Source organism: Heptranchias perlo, chromosome 37 (genome assembly GCF_035084215.1).
Source record: "Heptranchias perlo isolate sHepPer1 chromosome 37, sHepPer1.hap1, whole genome shotgun sequence".
NCBI lineage: Eukaryota > Metazoa > Chordata > Chondrichthyes > Hexanchiformes > Hexanchidae > Heptranchias > Heptranchias perlo.
This window is the reverse complement of record NC_090361.1, coordinates 6,692,118-6,712,948: the sequence shown is the minus strand read 5'-3', so window position 1 is coordinate 6,712,948 and position 20,831 is coordinate 6,692,118. Positions and strand designations below refer to the sequence as shown.

Here is a 20,831-nt window from a genome sequence, read left to right as displayed (position 1 = left end):
ATGGGTCTTGAGGAGGTTTATAAAGGTGGAGAGAACCTGAAGGCAGATGGGTTTAGGGAGGGAACTTTAAAAATTAGGATCGAGGCAGCTGAAAACTGCTGACAATGAAGGAGGGGAGGGTTACAGGGAAATTCGGAGGGAGAGGAGCGGAGGGTTGGGGAGGGGATATAACCTTCTCAATTGACAGCAGCTGTAATGGCAGGAGCCTTGGCCTAGGTATCTCTTCCTCCACCCCCCCACCCCCTACATGTTCATCCTCATTAAGAATGGCTGTTTTCTGGCCTGTTTACTGTGTGTGAGTCGATGTCAGGTTAAGAGCATTGGCAATGGCAGAAGCCCATTCCAACCTTTAGGAAGGATGTGAAGGCCTTAGAGAGGGTGCAGAGGAGATTTACTGGAATGATTCCAGGGATGAGGGACTTTAGTTACGTGGATAGAATGGAGAAGCTGGGGTTGTTCTCCTTGGAACAGAGAAGGTTGAGAGGCAGCTGGCTGACTTGTCTGCCCCTTTCACCAGGGAGTGATGTGCGGCCCAGAGATAACATGGCAAGGGAACAAAATAAATATGAAAAAGTGTGGGGAAAGAATAAAATATTCGGTTGACATTGTCCCAAACTAATTTTGAGTAGGATCCTTATAGCCAGCAGAAAGAGGGAATGACTTTAATCCCTCATAGGATGAGTTTGAATGATGAAGACTCTTTGGCCAATTTGATCTCATTCTTCCAGAACCAAACCTTACACTGTCCCTAATTGCAGCATCCACTGTATCCTGAGTGAATTCAGTGCCCTGGTTTCAACCCTTTCTGCTGTCGATCACTCCGGACTAGATTCAAACCCAGGTTGCATACGTGAAAGAGCAGAGTACTAACCAAGTCTGACACCCATGGCCCTCTTAACAGGATATTATTCCACACATTGGTTTGCCCATTTCCCAATCCCATTTCCTTTTCTGGGAATTACCTAAAGACAACATGGTTTTGCTGTTTGATCGTCCTGATGATATCATTCCTGAGGCACTCTGCGTAGAGGGATATGGCCCTCTGGTGGTTTGGACCAATGATGACAAAAATGAGGAGAATGTCCACAGAGGGAGGGAGCTCATAGAAAGTTCCTGTAAATATGCCCAGTCCTGTGAGTGCAGGCAGCACCTGGACCTGAGAATGACACGACAATAGCGTTCAAAATAGCTTCATTTACATTTAAAACAACCCAAGATTCTTAATAGGCTGCAAATTGGGCCAAAAACCCAGATGATATTGTACATGGTATAATTGTACGACAATCCTCTTGTGGCATCACCATCATGTGATCTCAAGGTAAATTCAAGGAGCCTGTGTGGATCAGAGATAGGACTACAATGGTCTGATTCTCTGACCTGCACTCCCTTCGAGCGTGGCTTTCTGGAAGTGAGGAATCAGTGCATTTACTCTTCTATAATTATTGATCTATACATAGTGCGTCTGAGCTTTTTGTCTTCGTGGCCACCTGACGTGCTTACCATGGAGCCTTGCAGGCCACATATACGCCTGGAAATTCTGCAGAAAGTTCCTGGGAGATTGGCGGAACCCTCAGAGAAACAGCGTAAATGGCCAACGACAGTCGTTTACACCATTTCTCCGGGGTGACTGCCAATCTTCCAGAAAAATCTTCATCCTGGTGTTCAAATCCCTCCATGGCCTCGCCCCTCCCTATCTCTGTGACCTCCTCCAGCCCTACAACCCTCCGAGAGCTCTGCGTTCCTCCAACTCTAGTCTCTTGCGCGTCGCCCGCTCCCTTCGCCCCACCATTGTCGGCCGTGCCTTCAGCTGCCTAGGCCCTAAGCTCTGGAATTCCCACTCCCTAAACCCTCTATCTCTCTACCTCTCCTTTGAGACCCTCCTTAAAATTTACCTCTTTGACCAAGTTTTTACTCACCTGTCCTAATATCTCCTTCTTTGGCTAGGTGTCAGTTTTCGTCATTACACCTTGTGAAGCGCCTTGGGACGATTTACTAGGTTAAAGGCGCTATATAAATGCAAGTTATTGTTGAAATTACAGTGGGCGATCAGGAGAACACCGGGAAAATTCTCCTCCAATAAAGTTTAAATCCATATTCCCAGTAATGAGTCTCAAGCTGTGGTGGATCAAGGTGCTCTGACTTCGTGCCGTTATACTTTTGGTGGATAAATCCTAAGAATATTTTTTTCCGTACCTCCAGACCCACAAAGCTCAAACAGGACAAACCAGCAAGAAAGACATAAACGCATTAATAGACTAGGTCACTCACTATGTGTTGGAGACTTTGCTAGTGTAGCGGGACAATTTCCTGTTACTAGTGAACCATGAGTGTTCTGAAAGAACGTCTCTGAATCTTGGTGGAACAGGGCCGCAGAGGCATTTGAGAAAGGAGACTCACTGTGTAAGCCCTTGTGTGATGTAGGGTGGAAAGGGGAGGCGTGACATTGTCCAGCAGCCAACTGTACTGTTTAACATGAGCTGGAGAGACACAACGCAGGACACTGGGCAGGCCCCACACGTGGGAGGACTTCCTGGCACCTGCAAATTCAAACAAAAAGAGAAAAGAAACTCTTATCGGCTGCTAAGAAGGACATATTGGAAGGACATATTGGCCTTGGAGGGAGTGCAGCGTAGGTTTGCTAGAATGATACCCAGACTTCAAGGGTTAAGTTACGAGGAGAGATTACACAAATTGGGGTTGTATTCTCTAGAGTTTCGAAGGTTAAGGGGTGATCTGATCGAAGTTTATAAGATATTAAGGGGAACGGATAGGGTGGATAGAGAGAAACTATTTCCTCTGGTTGGGGATTCTAGGAGTAGGGGGCACAGTCTAAAAATTAGAGCCAGACCTTTCAGGAGCGAGATTAGAAAACATTTCTACACACAAAGGGTGGTAGAAGTTTGGAACTCTCTTCCGCAAACAGCAATTGATACTAGCTCAATTGCTAAATTTAAATGTGAGATAGATAGCTTTTTGGCAATCAAAGGTATTAAGGGATATGGGCCAAAGGCAGGTATATGGAGTTAGATCACAGATCAGCCATGATCTTATCAAATGGCGGAGCAGGCACGAGGGGCTGAATGGCCTACTCCTGTTCCTATGTTCCTATGCTCACCCCGTCCATCGTGACCACAGATGCAAGGTCTTACGCTGGCAATAGGAACATAGGGATTACTGGACCACAAAAGACCAAGGTCCATCTAGTTTGCCTTCCACCATCCTGGTAATCGCACGGTATAATGATACAATGAGGACACAGCTTTGAGGTAATTTGGCAAAAGAGCCAGAGGTGAGATGATGATTTTTTTAACGCGAGTTATTATGATCTGGAATGCACTGCCTGAAAGGGCGGCGGAAGCAGATTCAGTAGTAACTTTCAAAATTGGATAAATACTTGAAGGGGAGAAAATTTGCAGGGCTACGGGGAAAGAGCAGGGGAGTGGGACTAATTGGATAGCTCTTTCAAAGAGCCGGCACAGGCATGATGGGCCGAATGGCCTCCTTCTGTTTTGTAAGATTCTGTGATTCTATAATGGATTTGTTAACTAATCATAGCAATCAATCACTATCAATTAGCCTACAACAGACCCCCAGAAATGCTCATGTGGGGCTTTGCAAATCATCACCTCTTTGTGCTTTACCGGCTCAACAGTGTGTTCTTGAATGGATTTCAGTTTGATTCCAATGGTGAACAGATCGACAAAGAAATTATCTGTTTATCTCCCTCTCCACCCCCACCCCACCACATCTCTTCCTCCCCATCCTCTTCTGACTCTTGCTGGGGTACAGGTTCCACCGATGCCGACAGTCCTCCAGTACCTCACCCGAGTGGCCATTCTTCACGTGCGAAGACCGTAGACAATAAATGTTAGCAGATTTCGACCGGAGTGGGGAGGGGGAATGTGGGAAATCATGACACCTGAGGTGTATTTTCCAACAGAGTTACTGGGGGTGATTTTAACTTTTGTTGTGGTGTGAAGCGGACGAATTCGAATTAGCCCCCCCCCCCCGTTATACACTCCGTCCGATTTTCCAGTCAGTGGAAGGGGAAAGTCGAGCGCGGTCTATGTCCCACGGCCAACAGCAACCCTCTGGTACCTTGGCCGAGTGCCCATTATTTCTGAGTGAGGCTGGACAGCGAGCATCAGTAGGCGGTTTGAATGGTATCGCAGTGGTATCAGGTTAGCTGTTTTCAGTTACTGTACCTGATATGTATCCAATGGCGGTGGAAAATGTAGGGAAGTTCAGATCGGAGAGGATTCTTTCAGTTGGCATGGAGCTGGTTAAACGAAACCTGGGGAACACAAAACACAGGTATTAAGATAATGACACTTGTATATGGTAGTGTAATGGTTATTATAATGGACTAACAACCCAGAGGTCATGGACATTAATGAACCAATTCGGTTTTAACAATCTTTCATGGTCATTTTTCTGATGCCAGTCCACAAATTACCATCTTTATTAAATTCAATTTCACAACTGCTGAGAGATTGTTTCCCCTGGCTGGAGAGTCTAGAACTAGGGGGCATAGTCACAGGATAAGGGGTCGGCCATTCAAGACTGAGAGAAGGAGGAATTTCTTCACGCAGAGGGTTGTGAATCTTTGGAATTCTCTCGCCCAGAGGGCTGGGGATGCTGGGTCATTGAATATAATCAAGGCTGAGGTGGATGGATTTTTGGACTCTAGGGGAATCAAGGGATATGGGGATCGGGCGGGAAAGTGGAGTTGAGGTCGAAGATCAGCCATAATCTGATTGAATGGCAGAGCAGGCTCGAGGGGCCGAATGGCCTACTCCTGCTCCTATTTCTTAACTTGCCATAGTAGTATTTGCTAGTCCAGAACCAGAACCCACTACTGTACCCGCTTGCCCCAATTATAGCCAATAGGACTTGCACACAGCAGTGAATGTCCACCAATGCCTCCATTTTAAAATTCTCATCCTTGCCTTCAAACCCCTCCATGGCCTCGCTCCTCCCTATCTAAGTAGCCTCCCCCAGCCCTACGACCCTCCGAGATCTCTGCGCTCCTCCAATTCTGGCCTCTTGCGCATCCCCGATTTTCTTCGCTCCACCCTTGGCGTCCGTGCCTTCAGCTGCCTGGGCCCGAAGATCTGGAATTCCCTCCCTAAACCTCTCCGCCTCTCTACCTCCCTCTCTCTCCTTTAAGGTGCTCCCTAAAGCCAACCTCGTTTACCTGTCTTAATGTTTCCTTAATCTCTTACCGTTCTGACTGCTGTTGGAGCTGACGGACAAATCCCAGATATGGGTTTTGTGGCAGTTCCGTCCTTTTTAGCAGCTGGAAACACAGCTCCTCCATGCATTTCTGAAGACCTGTTTCATCCACGTATTTCCACAGCAGGTTTAGTCTCCGAGCTAAATGCGGGTCACTGGACTGAGGGGCTTTGGGTCTCTCGAGTAGCTGTCCTGACATTTCCTGCAGTAAAGTATTTAGACCAGAAAATATTTTTAACATCTCTTTTACAATTTTCCGCTCTCGTCCCCTGAAGAAGCGTACTCTTACTGGAATACTGCTCTGCAGACACTGGCCACCCTCTATTCTACAGGCACAGCAAGAATGGCCATTTGGTCAAGTCCTTGAGGGCAGGCAGCTTGGTGCCCATGGAACTGTTCCCCAGAATGAGTCATCACCTTTAGGAGAGGAGGGGAGAAAACTGGGTCCTTTTTAAAAGAATGTTTTGGGTCAAAATGAATGCAGACAGCTTCTTTTAGTTCAGGAGTGCAACAAAATAAATTCTGCAGACTGTCTCAGGCTGAAGGGTAAAAGTATTGCCCTCATGTTGTACAAATTACCTTGAATATGCATGAATATCCTCAGCTCTTTATCACCACTGTAACCTAAAGCTCCAACAACCGTGGTCCTCAAGGATTGGTATAATAAGTAATAACAGATTTCTGCATGAGCACTTGGACTAAACCTGTGGGTATTTAGACTACAAAATAGAAATAATTACAGGTGGAGTTATGAACACGGCCTCGAGGTGGTGCTGTGTTATAGAGTTTCCAGTGTTTACAATTTAGTTAAATCTGAGGTTGTATTTACAGGGCTTTTTGTAGCACCGCTGGGCAGCGGTTTCACTTTGTGCTGGCGTTAAGAAGCTGTAGTGTAAAACTGAAGCTACAGCCTGGCCTGACTCCAGAGAGAAGCAGAGTAAGGTTCTGTCCTCCAAGTCATAGCTTGACGTCAAAGTAATTGTGGGGGTGTCCAAAACTAAGGCAAATAGCATTTAAGGAGAAGCTAGATAAGCACACGAAAGAGAAAGGAAGAGATGGATATGCTTATAGGGTTAGATGAAGTAGGGAGGGAGGAGGCTCGTGTGGAGCATAGACCAGTTGGGCCAAATGGCCTGTTTCTATGCTGTAGACTCCGTGTAACTCAGTGTAATACATTGTCTGTGAAGTGGTGCAGGATGTTTCTGAGAAAGGTGCTAAATAAATGCAGGTCTTTTTTTAAAGAAATTTGAAATTGCACCACCCAATGTGATACTGGGCTTTACACAAACCAGGGACATGTTCCTGGTCTATGCTGAATTGCTTTAATCTCAGCCTAGGTGGCAGTAGGGGTCCTACAGTGGGCTAGAGGCTCAGAGAGGCCATATTCACAAATGCACCTGAAAGGAAACAACTTAATTTATATAGCGCCTCTCACGACCTCAGGGTGTCCCAAAGTGCTTAACGGTCAATTTTTTGAAGTGCAGTCACTGTTGTAATGTAAGAAACGCAGCAGCCAATTTGTGCACAGCAAGATCCCACAAACAGCAATCAGAGTTGCTCATTTTTCTGGCCCACACCTGACTCCTCAGGGCAACATGACTTGGGCAATAAATATGGACTTGCTCCAGCTTTTAGAATAAAAAAAAATACCACGATAAACAGGTCATCCATTGCATTGTAGTTTGTAGGAACTGGTCCCACAAACAGCAATGAGGGTTGCTTTTGCAGTTTGAATGTGTAGAAGCTGAGTTTGAGTGACTGTGCAGGAGTCTGTTGTTTAACAGTAATACTATTATACCGCTACTAGCTGCACATGGTGTTTACTTTACATCTTTGGTGTCAATGTTACAGTTACAATTGGAGTGTAAATGCAGCCTGACTATTTCATGATTGACTTTGTACAAAGTTGCACACGTGGTGATTTTTTTTTCCTTCTCCCTTCCTCTCCCAACTCATGGTTCCATTAGGTGCTGGTACCCTCTAATGGCTTAACCCAAGTGGCCCACTCTTCATATGTGAACCCGGACTGTGAGTGTTCCCGTGGGCTATTCCACTATGGGGGACATCGCACTCTACTCCAGTCCCATCCTCGCCTGAGGTCCACACACGTAGTGGGGGGGGTCACTGGGTGGCAATCGGGAGAGAGGATCCCAGCTGAATTTCCCCCTACAAAACTACAATGAAATGGATGACCAGTTAACCTGTTCTTTGTGGGGTTTTTTTCCCTCAAAGCTGGCAAGACTATGTTTATTACCCAAGTTGAGTTGCCATAAGCAGTCAGGTGTGGGCCTGTCAGTTTCCCCCGAAGAACTCAGTTGGCTTTTTACAACAATCTGGCATCTTTCGTGTTCACTTTTCCGGTTTCAACCCACAAATTATCAGATTTGTTGCATTCTGTTTGAACTCATGCTCTCTCGTCACATAACGCTGCCCTATCTTGGTTGAGGGATGAATCTGGCCAGGGCTCTCTTTAACATCGCACCCCAATAACAGCACCCCTGGTAATGCAGTACTACATCTACTGCATTAGGAATGTCAGCCCAGGTTAACTACTCAGCTCCTAGATATGGGAGGTGTGTGCGCTACCAACTGGACTTGTGGCACCCATAAAATATCCTTGATGGGTGTGTTAAGGCCCTTATTTTAACCTGGAATACCCAGCAGCTTCCATTAACATGGTGGCACTTGTATGGCATCAAACTAATTTAAAAACTAACATAGAAATGTTCTATTGTAATAGAATTGCATTATAAGTGAGTTAACCACACTATGCATTGTACTCACTCCGAAGGCCGGTCGGCGTTGCAAGGAGAAGTAGCTGGTTTGTTTTTTAAAACTGGTCGCCCAGATTATTTGCCCCCCTTGGTCGATGAGCCTCCCCAGCGCGTCCCTGACGACACCTAGCAACGGTGTCAATAGCAGGAAGTGTTGTGGGAGGCGCAGAAGCACGTGGGCATTAACAAAAACTGAATCGTGTCACTTTCTTGTCCGCTAATCTTATGGTGCCATTCACGAAAGGACATGTTACCACATCCTGGTTTAAGAAAGGATTGCTTTTTCTATGCATTACATTGGCAGCCGTGTGGTTGAGGAGGGTGGGGGGGACTATTTTAAGCGTGGGATTTAAATATTTACCGAGCAAAGTGGTTTTAAAACTATTTTTATTTTCGTTGAGAAAATAAGGTTTATTACAGAACTTGCACGGTGTGCTGTTTCTCGTTAAGGAGGCCATCCGCTAACTATACAGGTCTGCAGCTAAAGAGTTGGGAGGAAAGGAAAACAGGGAAGGAAAAGGGCGAAGGAAGAGGAGAAAGTCTCCCCATTTACTGAGGAATTGCATTTATAAAGTGTGTTTTATCAAACCATCAGCTTCACGCCACGCTGAATTGCTTTGAAAAGCAGTGACTTTTTATGTGCCAAGTTTGGGCAATTAAAAGACTGACATCATTGTGGGTTTTATAAATAGAACATAGTGTACAAGAGCAAAGAGGTAATGATAAATGTGTACAAAACCTTGGTTAGACCACAGTTAAAGTATTGTGTGCAGTTTTGGCACGCCATTATAGAAAGGATATTAATGTCATTGAGACCTACAGTGCAGTTTCGACAACAACTTAAATATAAACAATGCCTTTAAACGTAGAAAAACGTCCAAAGGTGCTTCATGCAGGTGTAATCAGACAAAAATAGACCTAAGCTTGAGCTAAAGCTTGGTCAAAGAGGTGGGATTTAAGGAGGGTCTTAAAGGAGGAGAGAGAGGTCGAGGCGCTCATGGAGGGAATTCAAGATGGCAGCTGCCAATTTACCAGGAATGGCAAACAATAGTTATGAGGAGAGACTTGTGATACTGGGACTATTTCCACCTGAGAGGAGATTTAATAGAGATTCTTACAATTATTGAGAAGTTTGGATAGGGTGAATAGGGGGAAACTATTTCCTGGTTTGGTGGGGGGGGGTCAGTGATGAGGGGACATCAATTTAAAATGGTCACTTTAGATGAGAGAGATTAGGTGAAATTTTTTTTACACGGTGAGTTGTTAAAGCACTGAATCCTTTGCCTCAGGGAGTGGTCGAGGCAGAGAATGTTGCATCTTTTAAGGGCAAAGTGGATCAACAGTTGGTGCGAGGAAGATACGGGGCAGTGGGGAGAATGTGGGGCAGTAGGGTTTAGTTTTGGATTGCTCTAGCAATGGGCCAGCATAGGCACAATGGCCTCAGTCAGTGCTGTGAACATTTGTGGATTTATGCAGGCAAATGCAGAGGCCACTGTGTGCACAGTAAGATCCCATAAACAGCCATGAAATGAATCAGCAGTTAATCTAGTTTCGTTTAGTGGTGTTGGTTTAGGGAGGGATGTTACATAGAATTCAGTGCACAGAAACAGGCCATTCGGCCCTACTGGTCTATGCCAGTGTTGATGCCCCACACCAAACTCCCTGCTCTTCTTTGACCAGTGCCACGGGATCCACGAACCATCAGGACAGACAGGACTTTGATTGAATATCTCATCCAAAGAATGGCACCTCCAACAATGCAACACACCCTCAAATCTGCACTGGAGTACTGAGGATCTACTTCTTGCTCTCAAACTTCCTCCCTAAATCCTCCCACCTCTCTACTTCCCTGAAAATCTTCTCAGCCTATCTTTTTGACTAAGCTTTCACCTCTCCCAACTCTTCTCCAATTCCTCAGTGTTCATTCCCTTTATTTTTCTTATATTTTTTTGCCTCCCCTCCTTCTGCAAATTGCCTTGGGACATTTTCTACATTAAAGGCGCTATATAAATGCAAGTTGCTGTCATGGTTGCAGAGACAGACTGCATTAACTGTTCGAGTCCCAGAGTGGGGCTTGAATCCACATTTTCATGAGAGAATGCCACCTACTGAGCTAGGCTAATACCATAAAATACTCGATTGTAATGGATTTCAATGTCCTGAATTGGGATTCAAGTAACTTGATGGCAATACAGACCATTAAATGAATGGATTGTTTGCTTACATTGTACCTGAGTGGTGTTAATATGCAATTGGGCCATTTAGGGGGCGTTTACATCACAACTGCAGCGTTGGCATTAAGCAAAGCTGCTTTGGACTGATGCTGTGGTTATAGTATAAATTCAGCCTAACTCCAGATCGGGGCTGACATGCCTTCAGAGTGAAGCAGAATTAGACTCCTCAGAGGAGAGAGTCATTTGGGACCTTAACACATATAAATTTAGCATTGTGTGAACCGATACTGCCTCCAACTGACACAACTTGTAGTGTAAACAGTCATTGAATCATAGAACATTTACGGCACAGAAAGAGGCCATTCAGCCCATCGTGTCCGTGCTGGCCGAACATGAGCCACCCAGCCTAATCCCACTTTCCAGCACTTGGTCCATAGCTCTGCAGGTCATGGCACATCAGGTGCACATCCAGGTACTTTTTAAATGTGATGAGGGTTTCTGCCTCTACCACCCTTTCAAGCAGTGAGTTCCAGACCCCACCAGACTTTGGGTGAAATTATTTTTCCTCAGCTCCCCTCTAATCCTTCTACCAATCACTTTAAATCTATGCCCCCTGGTTATTGACCTCTCTGCTAAGGGAAATAGGTCCTTCCTGTCCACTCTATCCAGGCCCCTCATAATTTTGTACACCTCAATTAAAACACCCCTATGTTCCAAAGAAAACAACCCCAGCCTATCCAATCTTTCCTGATAGCTAAAATTCTCCAGTCCTGGCAACATCCTCATAAATCTCCTCTGTACCCTCTCTAGTGCAATCACATCTTTCCTATAATATGGTAACAGAACTGTACGCAGTACTCAAGCTGTGGCCTAACTAGTGTTTTATACAGTTCTAGCATAACCTCTCTGCTCTTATATTCTATGCCTTGGCTAATAAAGGAAAGTATTCCATATGCCTTCTTAACCACCTTCTCTACCTGTCCTTCTACCTTCAGGGATCTGTGGACATGCACTCCAAGGTCCCTCACTTCCTTTACACCTCTCAGTATCCTCCCATTTATTGTGTACTCCCTTGCCTTGTTTGCCCTCCCCAAATGCATTACCTCGCACATCTCCAGATTGAATTCCATTTGCCACTTTTCTGCCCACCTGACCAGTCCATTGATATCTTCCTGCAGTCTACAGCTTTCCTCCTCACTATCAACCACACGGCCAATTTTTGTATCATCTGCAAACTTCTACATTTAAATCCAAATCATCAATATATACCACAAAAGGCAAGGGGCCTAGAACTGAGCCCTGCGGAACCCCACTGGAAACAGCCTTCCAGTCACAAAAACACCCGTCGACCATTACCCTTTCGTTCCTGCCACTGAGCCAATTTTGGATCTAACTAGCCACTTTCTCTTGGACCCCATGGGCTTTTACTTTTTTGACCAGTCTGCCATGTGGGACCATGTCAAAAGCCTTGCTAAAACCCATTTGGCTACATCAAACGCACTACCCTCATCGACCCACCTTGTTACCTCCTCAAAAAATTCAATCAAGTTAGTCAGACACGACCTTCTGTTAACAAATCCGTGCTGACTGTCCCTGATTACTCCCTGTCTTTCTAAGTGACGGTTTATCCTCTCTCTCAGAATTGATTCCAATAATTTGCCCACCACCGAGATTAGACTGACTGGCCTGTAATTACTCGGTCTATCCCTCTCTCCCTTTTTAAACAACGGTACAACGTTGGCAATCCTCCAATCCTTCGTCACCACGCCTGTCTCCAGGGAGGATTGGAAAATGATGGTCAGAGCCTCCGCTATTTCCTCCTTTGCTTCTCTGAACAGCCTGGGATACATTTCATCGGGGCCTGGTGATTTATCTACTTTCAGAGATGCTAATCCCCTTAATACTTCCTCTCTCACTATGTTTATCCCATCCAATAGTTCACACTCCTCCTCCTTAACTACAATGTCTGCATCATCCCCATCTTTCGTGAAGATAAACACAAAGTATTCATTAAGAAGTTCTGTAAATCTGCACGGATATATTTTCTGAGTCATTTGTCAAACAGGTATGCCATAGACCCGTCCAATGGGTTGAAATCGTACGTTATTATTAGTAATTAAAGTGTTCATATGAAATTTCGCTGCTATCTTAACAATTATGGGCCAAGGTCTGTAAATAGACATAAAAGGAATTTCATACAAATGTGCTAACATACCAGTGCAGCAGGGCGTGATTTCAACACTTAAGTACTTAATAAATGGAGCAGCCCCAATGTAGTGCCAGTTCCAACCACTGCAACCTTAAATTAAATGGATAAAATTCAGTACTCAATCAGGGTCTGATGCACAGTGAGCGGGAGTGAATGAGAATAAGAGAGAGAGAGAGGCCCAGCCAGCGAGCGTCGGAGTATCCCAAGCTTTGGATTCACTCCCAAGTGAATTTAAGAGATATATGGAAGCAGGAATAAAAGATCAAAGTGGATTAAGGCGGGGGGGGGGGGGAGAGGAGAGAGGAGGGAGGGATTGCTGGCTCCTTAGGTCTGCACAACAAACACTTGCACTCGGGCTTAGCTTATCGCAGCAATAAAGCCACTGAATGCAGGCCAGCAGATGATGAGACGCGAGCTGGAGGCGTTCGTCCTGTGCCAAGCGGAGCGTGTGACGGGGCCCGAGGACCAGCTGGCCGCGGAGCCCCGGACGCGGGTTCTCCGCGCGTGCGGCCCGGCGAAAGTAACAAAAACAAATGACGTCACAAACGACTGACGTCAGGTGTTGTTGCTTTTTTTTTTGTTTCCCCTCCCTCTCTCCTGATTGGCCGGCAGGCTCGGTCTCAGAATGCCGATTTTACACTATCGAACGTTGCCGGGGGCGACGGCGCGGCTCGGCTGCTGATTGGCGGAGGCGGACGTCAATCACCGGAAACGAAGTTGCAATTTGCAAGCCGAGCCGGCAGTAGTAGCAGCGGCGGCGGCTGCGCTTCTTGCATTCGGTTCAGTCCAGTGTATTAAACCCAGAGAGAGAGAGAGAGAGAGTGAGTGAGTGAGTGTGTAAGTGGGAAAGGGGGGAAATTTAAAAAAAAAGAGAACATGGTCAAAAACGTTTTAGGCGGAAACAAGCTGACCACGGCGGCTGTGCGGGGCGACCTGCAAGAGGTGAAGCGTCTGCTGAACGAAGAGAAGGTGAACGTTGATGAGGTGAATGAATTCGGGAAAACCGCACTGCAGGTCGGTGCCTCTTCAAATACAATAAAGGAGCAGTACTGTATCTTAGCCCGCCCGGGAGTTAATGAAAGGCTTTCCCCCCCCCCCTCTTTTCAAGTCGAAATTAAATCTACTTTTGCTCCTTTTACAAAAATGTAATTACAGTTTTTTTTAATTTTCTAGAAATTGTCGCATTGATAAACTCCTCGGGAGAATTGCAATTCTACTGACTGCCCTAAAGTAATAATTCGTGATGCGTTTATTACAAGAGATAGTGTACTTGTGAGCTGTAAAATGTCTCTGGGCTGTGCGGTTAACCCGTTCTCCTCCTAAAGAGTTAACACTGCAGCACCTAAAGGTGCAAAAGTTTGGGCGCAATTTTGTTTGTAACCCACTGGGGTCGTAACAATTTGTGAATGGAGCTGCTTTCCGGCTCGCTTTGCCCTCCCGTGATGTTGAAAACTCGATTTTGAAATCCACTTATATCTTTTTTTAAAAAAAGAATTCAATGTTATGTCCGTATTGGGAGGGTGGAGATCGGAGGGGGTAGAGACACAGTTAAAGATCCGACTGTCAAAATGTATTTTTTTTTAGGTAAAAGGGACGATAATTCTGAAATATCTCAGTGACACTTTGCATTACTACGAAAGGGTGGAGCCTGAATTGGGGGAATGTGCATAGGGCGGATACCAACTCGCTTTATAGGGCGAACATTCGGCTAATTTTACGTTGTTCCTGTTGTTTATATAACCTCGATACTCCCTAATTTATCGCAAGAAACACTTTTTTGAAGATCAGGTTTTTTTAAAACTAGGGTGAGGATAAAAGCATTTTTATTCTTTCGAAAAGAAGGCATACGTAACTGGATGGGGTTTTGTGTACAGCAGAATTGTTTTAGGTTTAAATCGCCTCGCAAGCCATTCACAGAACGCTGTTTGTCACCCATGCTAAGTATAAGAAATATTTAACATTTCTCTCCCTACTCCCCGGCCCCACTTTTCTCCCCAGGACTAGTACTGGGATATGGTTCTACAGGAGTGTGCGGCTAGAAGCACATCGCCCAGTGTCCATACTCACTCCGGTGGGGGTGGTGATGTGCAAATGGGGTCAATTAAATATAGTCCCCCCCACCCCTGAAATTAGCTACTGCAGCACAGACCTGGGATGTATTAAACGGTTCGTCCCCCTACTGTCAGAGACAAGCTGCGGGCATAGTTTTCTGCTATGTTTCGGATGGCTCCCATTCTAAGGTATTTGCTCTCCTTTCCAGTGTTACAGTCCCAGTGGAGTGGATAGATGGGCTTCTGCGCCCAAGTCTCTGCCAGTCCTCCTTTTGAGGATGTGTCTGGCCTCATTGTGCCTCCCCATGGCCGAGATTGGTACTTTGTCGAGTGGAAGATGCCCTCCCGTTGACTGGTGCAACGCATAAGACCATAAGAGATAGGAGCAGGAGTAGGCCATTCGGCCCCTCGAGCCTACTCCGCCATTTAATGAGATCATGGCTGATCTGATTTTTACCTCAACTCCACTTTCCCGCCCTTTCTCCATTTCCTTTGACTCCCTTGCTGATCAAAAATTTGTCTAACTCAGCCTTGAATGTATTCAATGACTCAGCCTTCACAGCTTTTTGAGGTAAAGAATTCCAAAGATTCACGACCCTCTGGGAGAAGAAATTCCTCCTAATTTCCATCTTAAACGGGCGACCCCTTATTCTGAGACTATGCCCCCTAGTTTTAGATTCCCCCATGAGGGGTAACATCCTCTCAGCATCTACCCTATCGAGTCCCCTCAGAATCTTGTATGTTTCAATAAGATCTCCTCTCATTGGACTCTGAACCCCCATTCCTGCTGTATAAAGGAGCTGTTTTTAACTTCTGAAAACTTTTTTTTCCCAACTTCCAAGTGTCTGGATTGCCAGTGAAGTGGTAAGACTTCATTCCGGGGTCTGTTATGGAGCCAATTAATAGCAATCGCAGGAGAAGGGAGTTATTGGGATGTTTACATCTTCTTGCAGCTGCGGGAGAGACACAGATATATGATTAGAATGTTTACATTATTTTATAGCTGTGATAGAGAGAGGGAGACAGGCAGAGACTGACAGACACACAGATACATCTCCAGGAAAATCAATCACAAAACATCAAGTTCAAAGCGTACAGAGATCCCTTAGAAGGTCACAAACCAGTGTTGCCATACCTGCTACACCTCTTCCCAAGTAAATTTCTCTTTTGGCAGGAGTGGGAATAAATACCCTGCCCCATTTTTCCTTTCCACTGGACTTCAATATAAGCAAAGTCGATCTGCTCGTGCCAATTTTCCACCCGTGCGCAAAGTGGTAATTCCTACCCCCCCCCCCTCAGGAATCCACCAGTGAGCTAAACCTCACATTCCACTCCCCAGTTGTGCCTAACCTCGGATTCCCTCTCTACAGTGTTGCGAGATCAAAAAACCCATGCCTTGCTGCCAAAGCCCCAGGACCATCCCTCCAGTACTACCAAAGCCCAGAACTGTCCCCCCAAGTGCCGTTAAACCCCATTCCCCCTCCCCAGTGCTGCTAAGTACCAAATATCTACCTACATTTGGCGCATCTTGCATACCAGTTTGCTTTAAAAATGGTAAGGGATAACAATTAAACCCTCAAGGAATATATTTAAATTAAAGGCCACTCATTTACAATTTTCACAGAAAAATTGAGAAAGTTATGGAATTCAATCCCTAAAACACCAGCAACAAATCCCAGAATACCATTTAATAAAAATAGAATTTGATTTATTCTGTCCCTGTAAATTAGTGCCCCAGATGCTATGCCCTACATTGCCAAAACAGCTCTATTATAACAGCAAATCCTCTAACTCACTGTGAGCATTGCCATAAGAGATCTACTAGTTTAAAGTAAAAAATAACTTTACAACCTTGTTTTGCAGTATTGCCCCTACTTGCTTAGGTCTTTTTCTTTATTCATTCTTCGGATATGGGCGTCACTGCAAGGCCGACATTTATTGCCCATCCCTAGTTGCCCAAGAGAAGGTGGTGGTGAGCCGCCTTCTTGAACCTCTGCAGTCAGTGTGGTGAAGGTGCTCCCACAGTGCTGTTAGGTCGGGAGTTCCAGGATTTTGACACAGTGGCGATGAAGGAACGGCCGATATATTTCCAAATCAGGATGGTGAGTGACTTGGAGGGGAACTTGGAGGTGACTGTGTTCCCACGCACCTGCTGCCCTTGTCCTTCTAGGTGATGGAGGTCGCGGGTTTGGGAGGTGCTGTCGAAGAAGCCTCAGTGAGTTGCTGCAATGCACCCCGTAGATAGTACACACTGTCGATGGTCAGATTGAATTAATTAGCAAATCTCTGACACCAGTGCCAGCTCCTCGGTTAAACAAAGCGTCCAAAACCCCTGTTGTTGTGTTCTCTCTCCAGGTGATGATGCTCGGCAGCACCTCAGTCGCGGAGGAACTGCTAAAGAAAGGGGCGGAGCCCAACGTCCAGGACAAGTGGGGCTTCACCCTGTCGCACGACGTGGCCCGCAGTGGCTTCTTGGACACCATGAAGGTCCTGACGAAATACAAGGCAGACGTGAACATCAAGGACGCTGCGGGGTGCCTGCCCATACACTTCGCTGCCCAAGGCGGGTATTTGGACCTCGTCCAGTACCTGGCTCCAAGGTCAAGCATCCTGCACAAGAACGCCAAAGGGCAAACCCCACTGGACCTGGCGAGGGCCTCCAACAGAACTGGGGTAGTGGCCTGGTTAGAGCTGCAGTTGCAAGCTGCGGAGACCCAAACCGCACACTGATTCAGGGCCTGTTAAGGGGTACTGACATTTCTTATACTTTACCTCTCTCAATCCGTGGCCGTAGCCAGGTTGTGAATCCTTTCTTTCCACCAGTTCCACTTTGAACTCCTACTTTGCACTGCTAAATGTGAACCCATTGTATATTCTCCAGTTTTTTCCCCCACCTTGAATCTTGACCCAGTGCTGCAACTCATCCCAAAACATTTGGTGGCTATCTTACCAAAAAAAGTTAGCCAAATTTAAAAAAAAATGCGCCATTCATTGACTATTTGAGCTACCATGTTGTTGCAACCTTTGAAAAGGAGCCACTTATACAGAGGTGACATAGCACTCTCCCCAGTTCCACTTGAGCCAAGGACGTTTTGCACATGTAACGAAGCATCGCCTTCGGAGCCCTGAACACTCCTCTGCAGGAGAGCTCCGATGCGGATCGCAGCGGCGCAGTTCTACAAACTTACTATTGCGTTATACGAGGAAGTCCAGGGGGCCGCCCTTTGACAGAAGGGAACCGCGGTCTACGGACGGAACACTCGGGAGCTGTTGGAGCATTGGATGTGGAGGTCTGCACTGAGCAAGAGCACCTCTGAGGCGGAACGGAATCCGCTGTTCAGCCCACCTGAGGCATTAAGCAGGAGCGCCTCATAGAAAATAGCGTCTCTGAAAGAGGGAAATCTTATGGATTAGGGAGTTGAAGACCTGCGTTTTGTTGTTTTGTTTTAAGTAACGTGTGTTTACAATGATTTAAAGTACTGTAAAGACAAAGCAAAATGAGTTGTACTGTACAATATTATTACGCTTAAAATGGCTGTATTTTTTTTTCCCCTTCACTCTTGCAAGGAAACAGACAGCAGTTAATGTAGCAGTAAAATTGAGTCCTGGATGCTTTAATAATTCTGTATATCCTTAAAGGAGTGAACGTTCAAAGTTATTTTTATTTGAAAATTAATTACCCTTTGTGCTGAGGGTATTGCTTTAAATGTCTTTAAATGGGAGTCTGCTTAACTTTTTTTTTAATTGAAAATGTGAAGTACTTAAAAGTTCTCACTTTGATGGATTTGAACAACATTGTTCAAGCAGAAGACCACTGGTTTTCGGTTTTCATTGGGATAAACGGACAAAATTGCGGAATGCGATCCGCAGAACGCTAGCAAAGAGTCCAGAATCACAGGTAATAAAAATGGAATCCGGTATAGTCATTCAGAAATAAAGCAGCGACCCTGTTTGTGTGGGACTGTACAGACACTGATCGGAATGCCCTAACCATCTATACGCTGCTGTAATGACATTGTCATGGTAAATGATCTATTGCGTGAACTGGGAATGTGCGAGATCTTTTATTTCTTTCCAGTCGCAAGTCTGCCCTGTGAATTGGGCTGTTGAAGAAGATTTCCCTTGAGTTTGTACATGGTGTTACTAACACCTGGGTTTTGGAGCTGGATGCATATTAATGGATAAACTAGCTTAGTAAGCGAATGCCTGTGTGATGTTTTTGCAATCTTGGCCCCCTCGGCCTCAGTTACCAACAATCTGATTCAATCACTAAAAGTTTTGAGTATATCTAAGACTGAGTTTTCCCACAGAATGTCTGGACAAGGTGAATTTCCCTCCGAATGCATTAGTGATGCTGTAGGTATGAGGATCTGGAGCTTATGAAGCTCTGTCTAATGCTAGAAATATGCAGCTGCAGATGTGACCGGGTCACAGTGGCAATATGCAAGTATGGTGTGTGCAGCATGCAAAGCAAATTTAATATAGGTATATATATTTTTTAAAAGTTATTTATCTAGTGCTATCCATTCAGCTACTGCACATAGGTGGGCTGAATGACTGTCTAGTTCCTTGTTGTGGAGTAGATGCGTTGCCTTTAAGTTGGACTTTGGTTCTGAGGGCACAGAGATAGTCTCTGTCCTTGAGCTGTACAGACCAGGAAAGCTCCCAGCTTCCACCCCCCAGCCTGTACTGAATTATCAGTCAAGTTCAGCAGTAGGAAGGCCATAAATGGCCTCATCGCACCTTGGTTAAGGAGGGGCAAAATCAAACCAAGTTCCTGCTCCCTTATAGTCCTTCAGGAAGGGGAAGAGAAAAATCCAAATGATAATTAAAAAAGGAACGTTAAAAAAAAAATCTATGTATATTTTGCTTACTTCATGTTTCACCAAAGGTTTAATTGAAATTCTGCATTTTTTTTTCTTTTCTAGCTGTGATGAAATTATATAGAATGGAGTGCAGCTTAACGGTGGACTTCCAGATCTCAGGTTACTCTAGGCCAGGACCCCTGTCTCTTTGCACTTTCTCGTCCATCTCTCTTCCCGTTCTGCCCCTGCCCTTACCGAGCTCAACTCGTCCATGAGACCCCACCCCGGCCAAACTCGGCTCGTACTCCTGTCTTCTGTGCTCCCCTCCCTTCGCCCCACTGTCAGTCGCTATGACCCTTCCCCTTTGGAAGTCCCGCTCTGCCTCCATGCCTTCCTTTCCACCTTTTTTGGAAACTTTTCTCAAAACCCATTCCTTTGAGCTTCCCATCCTAATATCTTCTTTCTGCCTCTGCGTTCGATTTCGTTACATCCTTTCGATGGAGCGCCTTGGGATTTTTTTTAACGCTAAAAGGCACTGTATAAATGCACATGGTTGTCGTTAAGCAAGAGTTTGTCGTTTAAATAAGACTGTTCGGTGGGTTTGTATAGATTACAAAGATCATTTTTCTAAACAAGGCCCGTTACATTAAGAGTGGTCATTAGGGGCACGGTATTGTGGGGGGTGACTGGCTCTTGTAATAACCCATCCCAGTTGGGTTCCATGCCTTCAGGGAAAATGAGGAAGAATCGGGACCAGAACTGAATTGGGGGGGAATGTTTGAAGTTTGCTGGATTGTCATTTGATTGATGTTGCACATAATTATATTTATGATGTTGAATTTGCTGTTCTGTGTATATTATACTTTTTTTTAAAAATCTGCAAATAAATTATCTAACTTTTATTGGAAAATTTTAAAATGGTGTGAAGGTTTTTTTTTCTCTACATCGACTAGAAGGTCTTAGGTTCATTGCTGAGTCAGCAGATCAGAATAGGCGGAATGGCTTTTACAATTGGTTTCACTGCCCTGGGTGGGAGGCGAACAGAAACAAATAATCAGCCAGCATTCCTGCCTCTGATTGCTGTTTAGTGACTCTTACTGGCAAGTGAATGTGTGTGTGTGGACCTTCAGGTGAGAACAAGCTTGTGCTTGGCTGTGATGCCCACTGTGGTTGAGCAGCCTGCCAACACCCACTGTCTGGGCTCACACAATGAAGAGCCTAGTTCTGGGGGGGTGTGGTAAAGGAACCGTACCCAGCATGTGTTAACATCTCTAGGAGAGAGGGGAGAAAATTGGTGGGGGAATTAATGAATTGTCACAAATCTTTGACCAATATCCTTCACAAATTAAAGAGAAGAATTTTAAATTTGCCATTAAAAAAGACTTGTACTCCTCCCAGTAAAAACTAAAATCAAGTACTTGAAAGGAAGTGGGACTAATTGGATAGGTCTTTCAAAAGAGCCGGCACAGGCACGATGGGCCAAATGGCCTCCTTCTGCACTGTAAAGATTCTATGATAGTACCACAGCACAATAAATAGCCACAGAGTGGTCTGATGTGGGTAAAATCACTTGCACAAATGCT

At 45.4% G+C, this 20,831-nt stretch overlaps 1 protein-coding gene across 2 annotated transcripts; it reads left to right on the top strand.

The window, feature by feature from the left end:
* The first annotated feature begins 13,113 nt into the window (after positions 1-13,113).
* LOC137304451 (cyclin-dependent kinase 4 inhibitor D-like) lies at positions 13,114-20,166 on the top strand. Of its 2 annotated transcripts, XR_010958580.1 has the most exons (3): positions 13,114-13,406; positions 16,799-18,341; positions 19,372-20,166. XR_010958580.1 is itself a non-coding variant. In XM_067973048.1 (2 exons), the coding sequence occupies exons 1-2, from the start codon at positions 13,269-13,271 to the stop codon at positions 17,171-17,173; spliced, it is 513 nt and encodes a 170-aa protein (XP_067829149.1). In that variant the 5' UTR covers positions 13,114-13,268; the 3' UTR covers positions 17,174-20,166. The 2 variants fall into 2 exon arrangements, 1 of the variants encoding a protein (XP_067829149.1); XM_067973048.1 differs by having other exon boundaries at positions 16,799-20,166.
* The last annotated feature ends 665 nt before the right edge of the window (positions 20,167-20,831 follow it).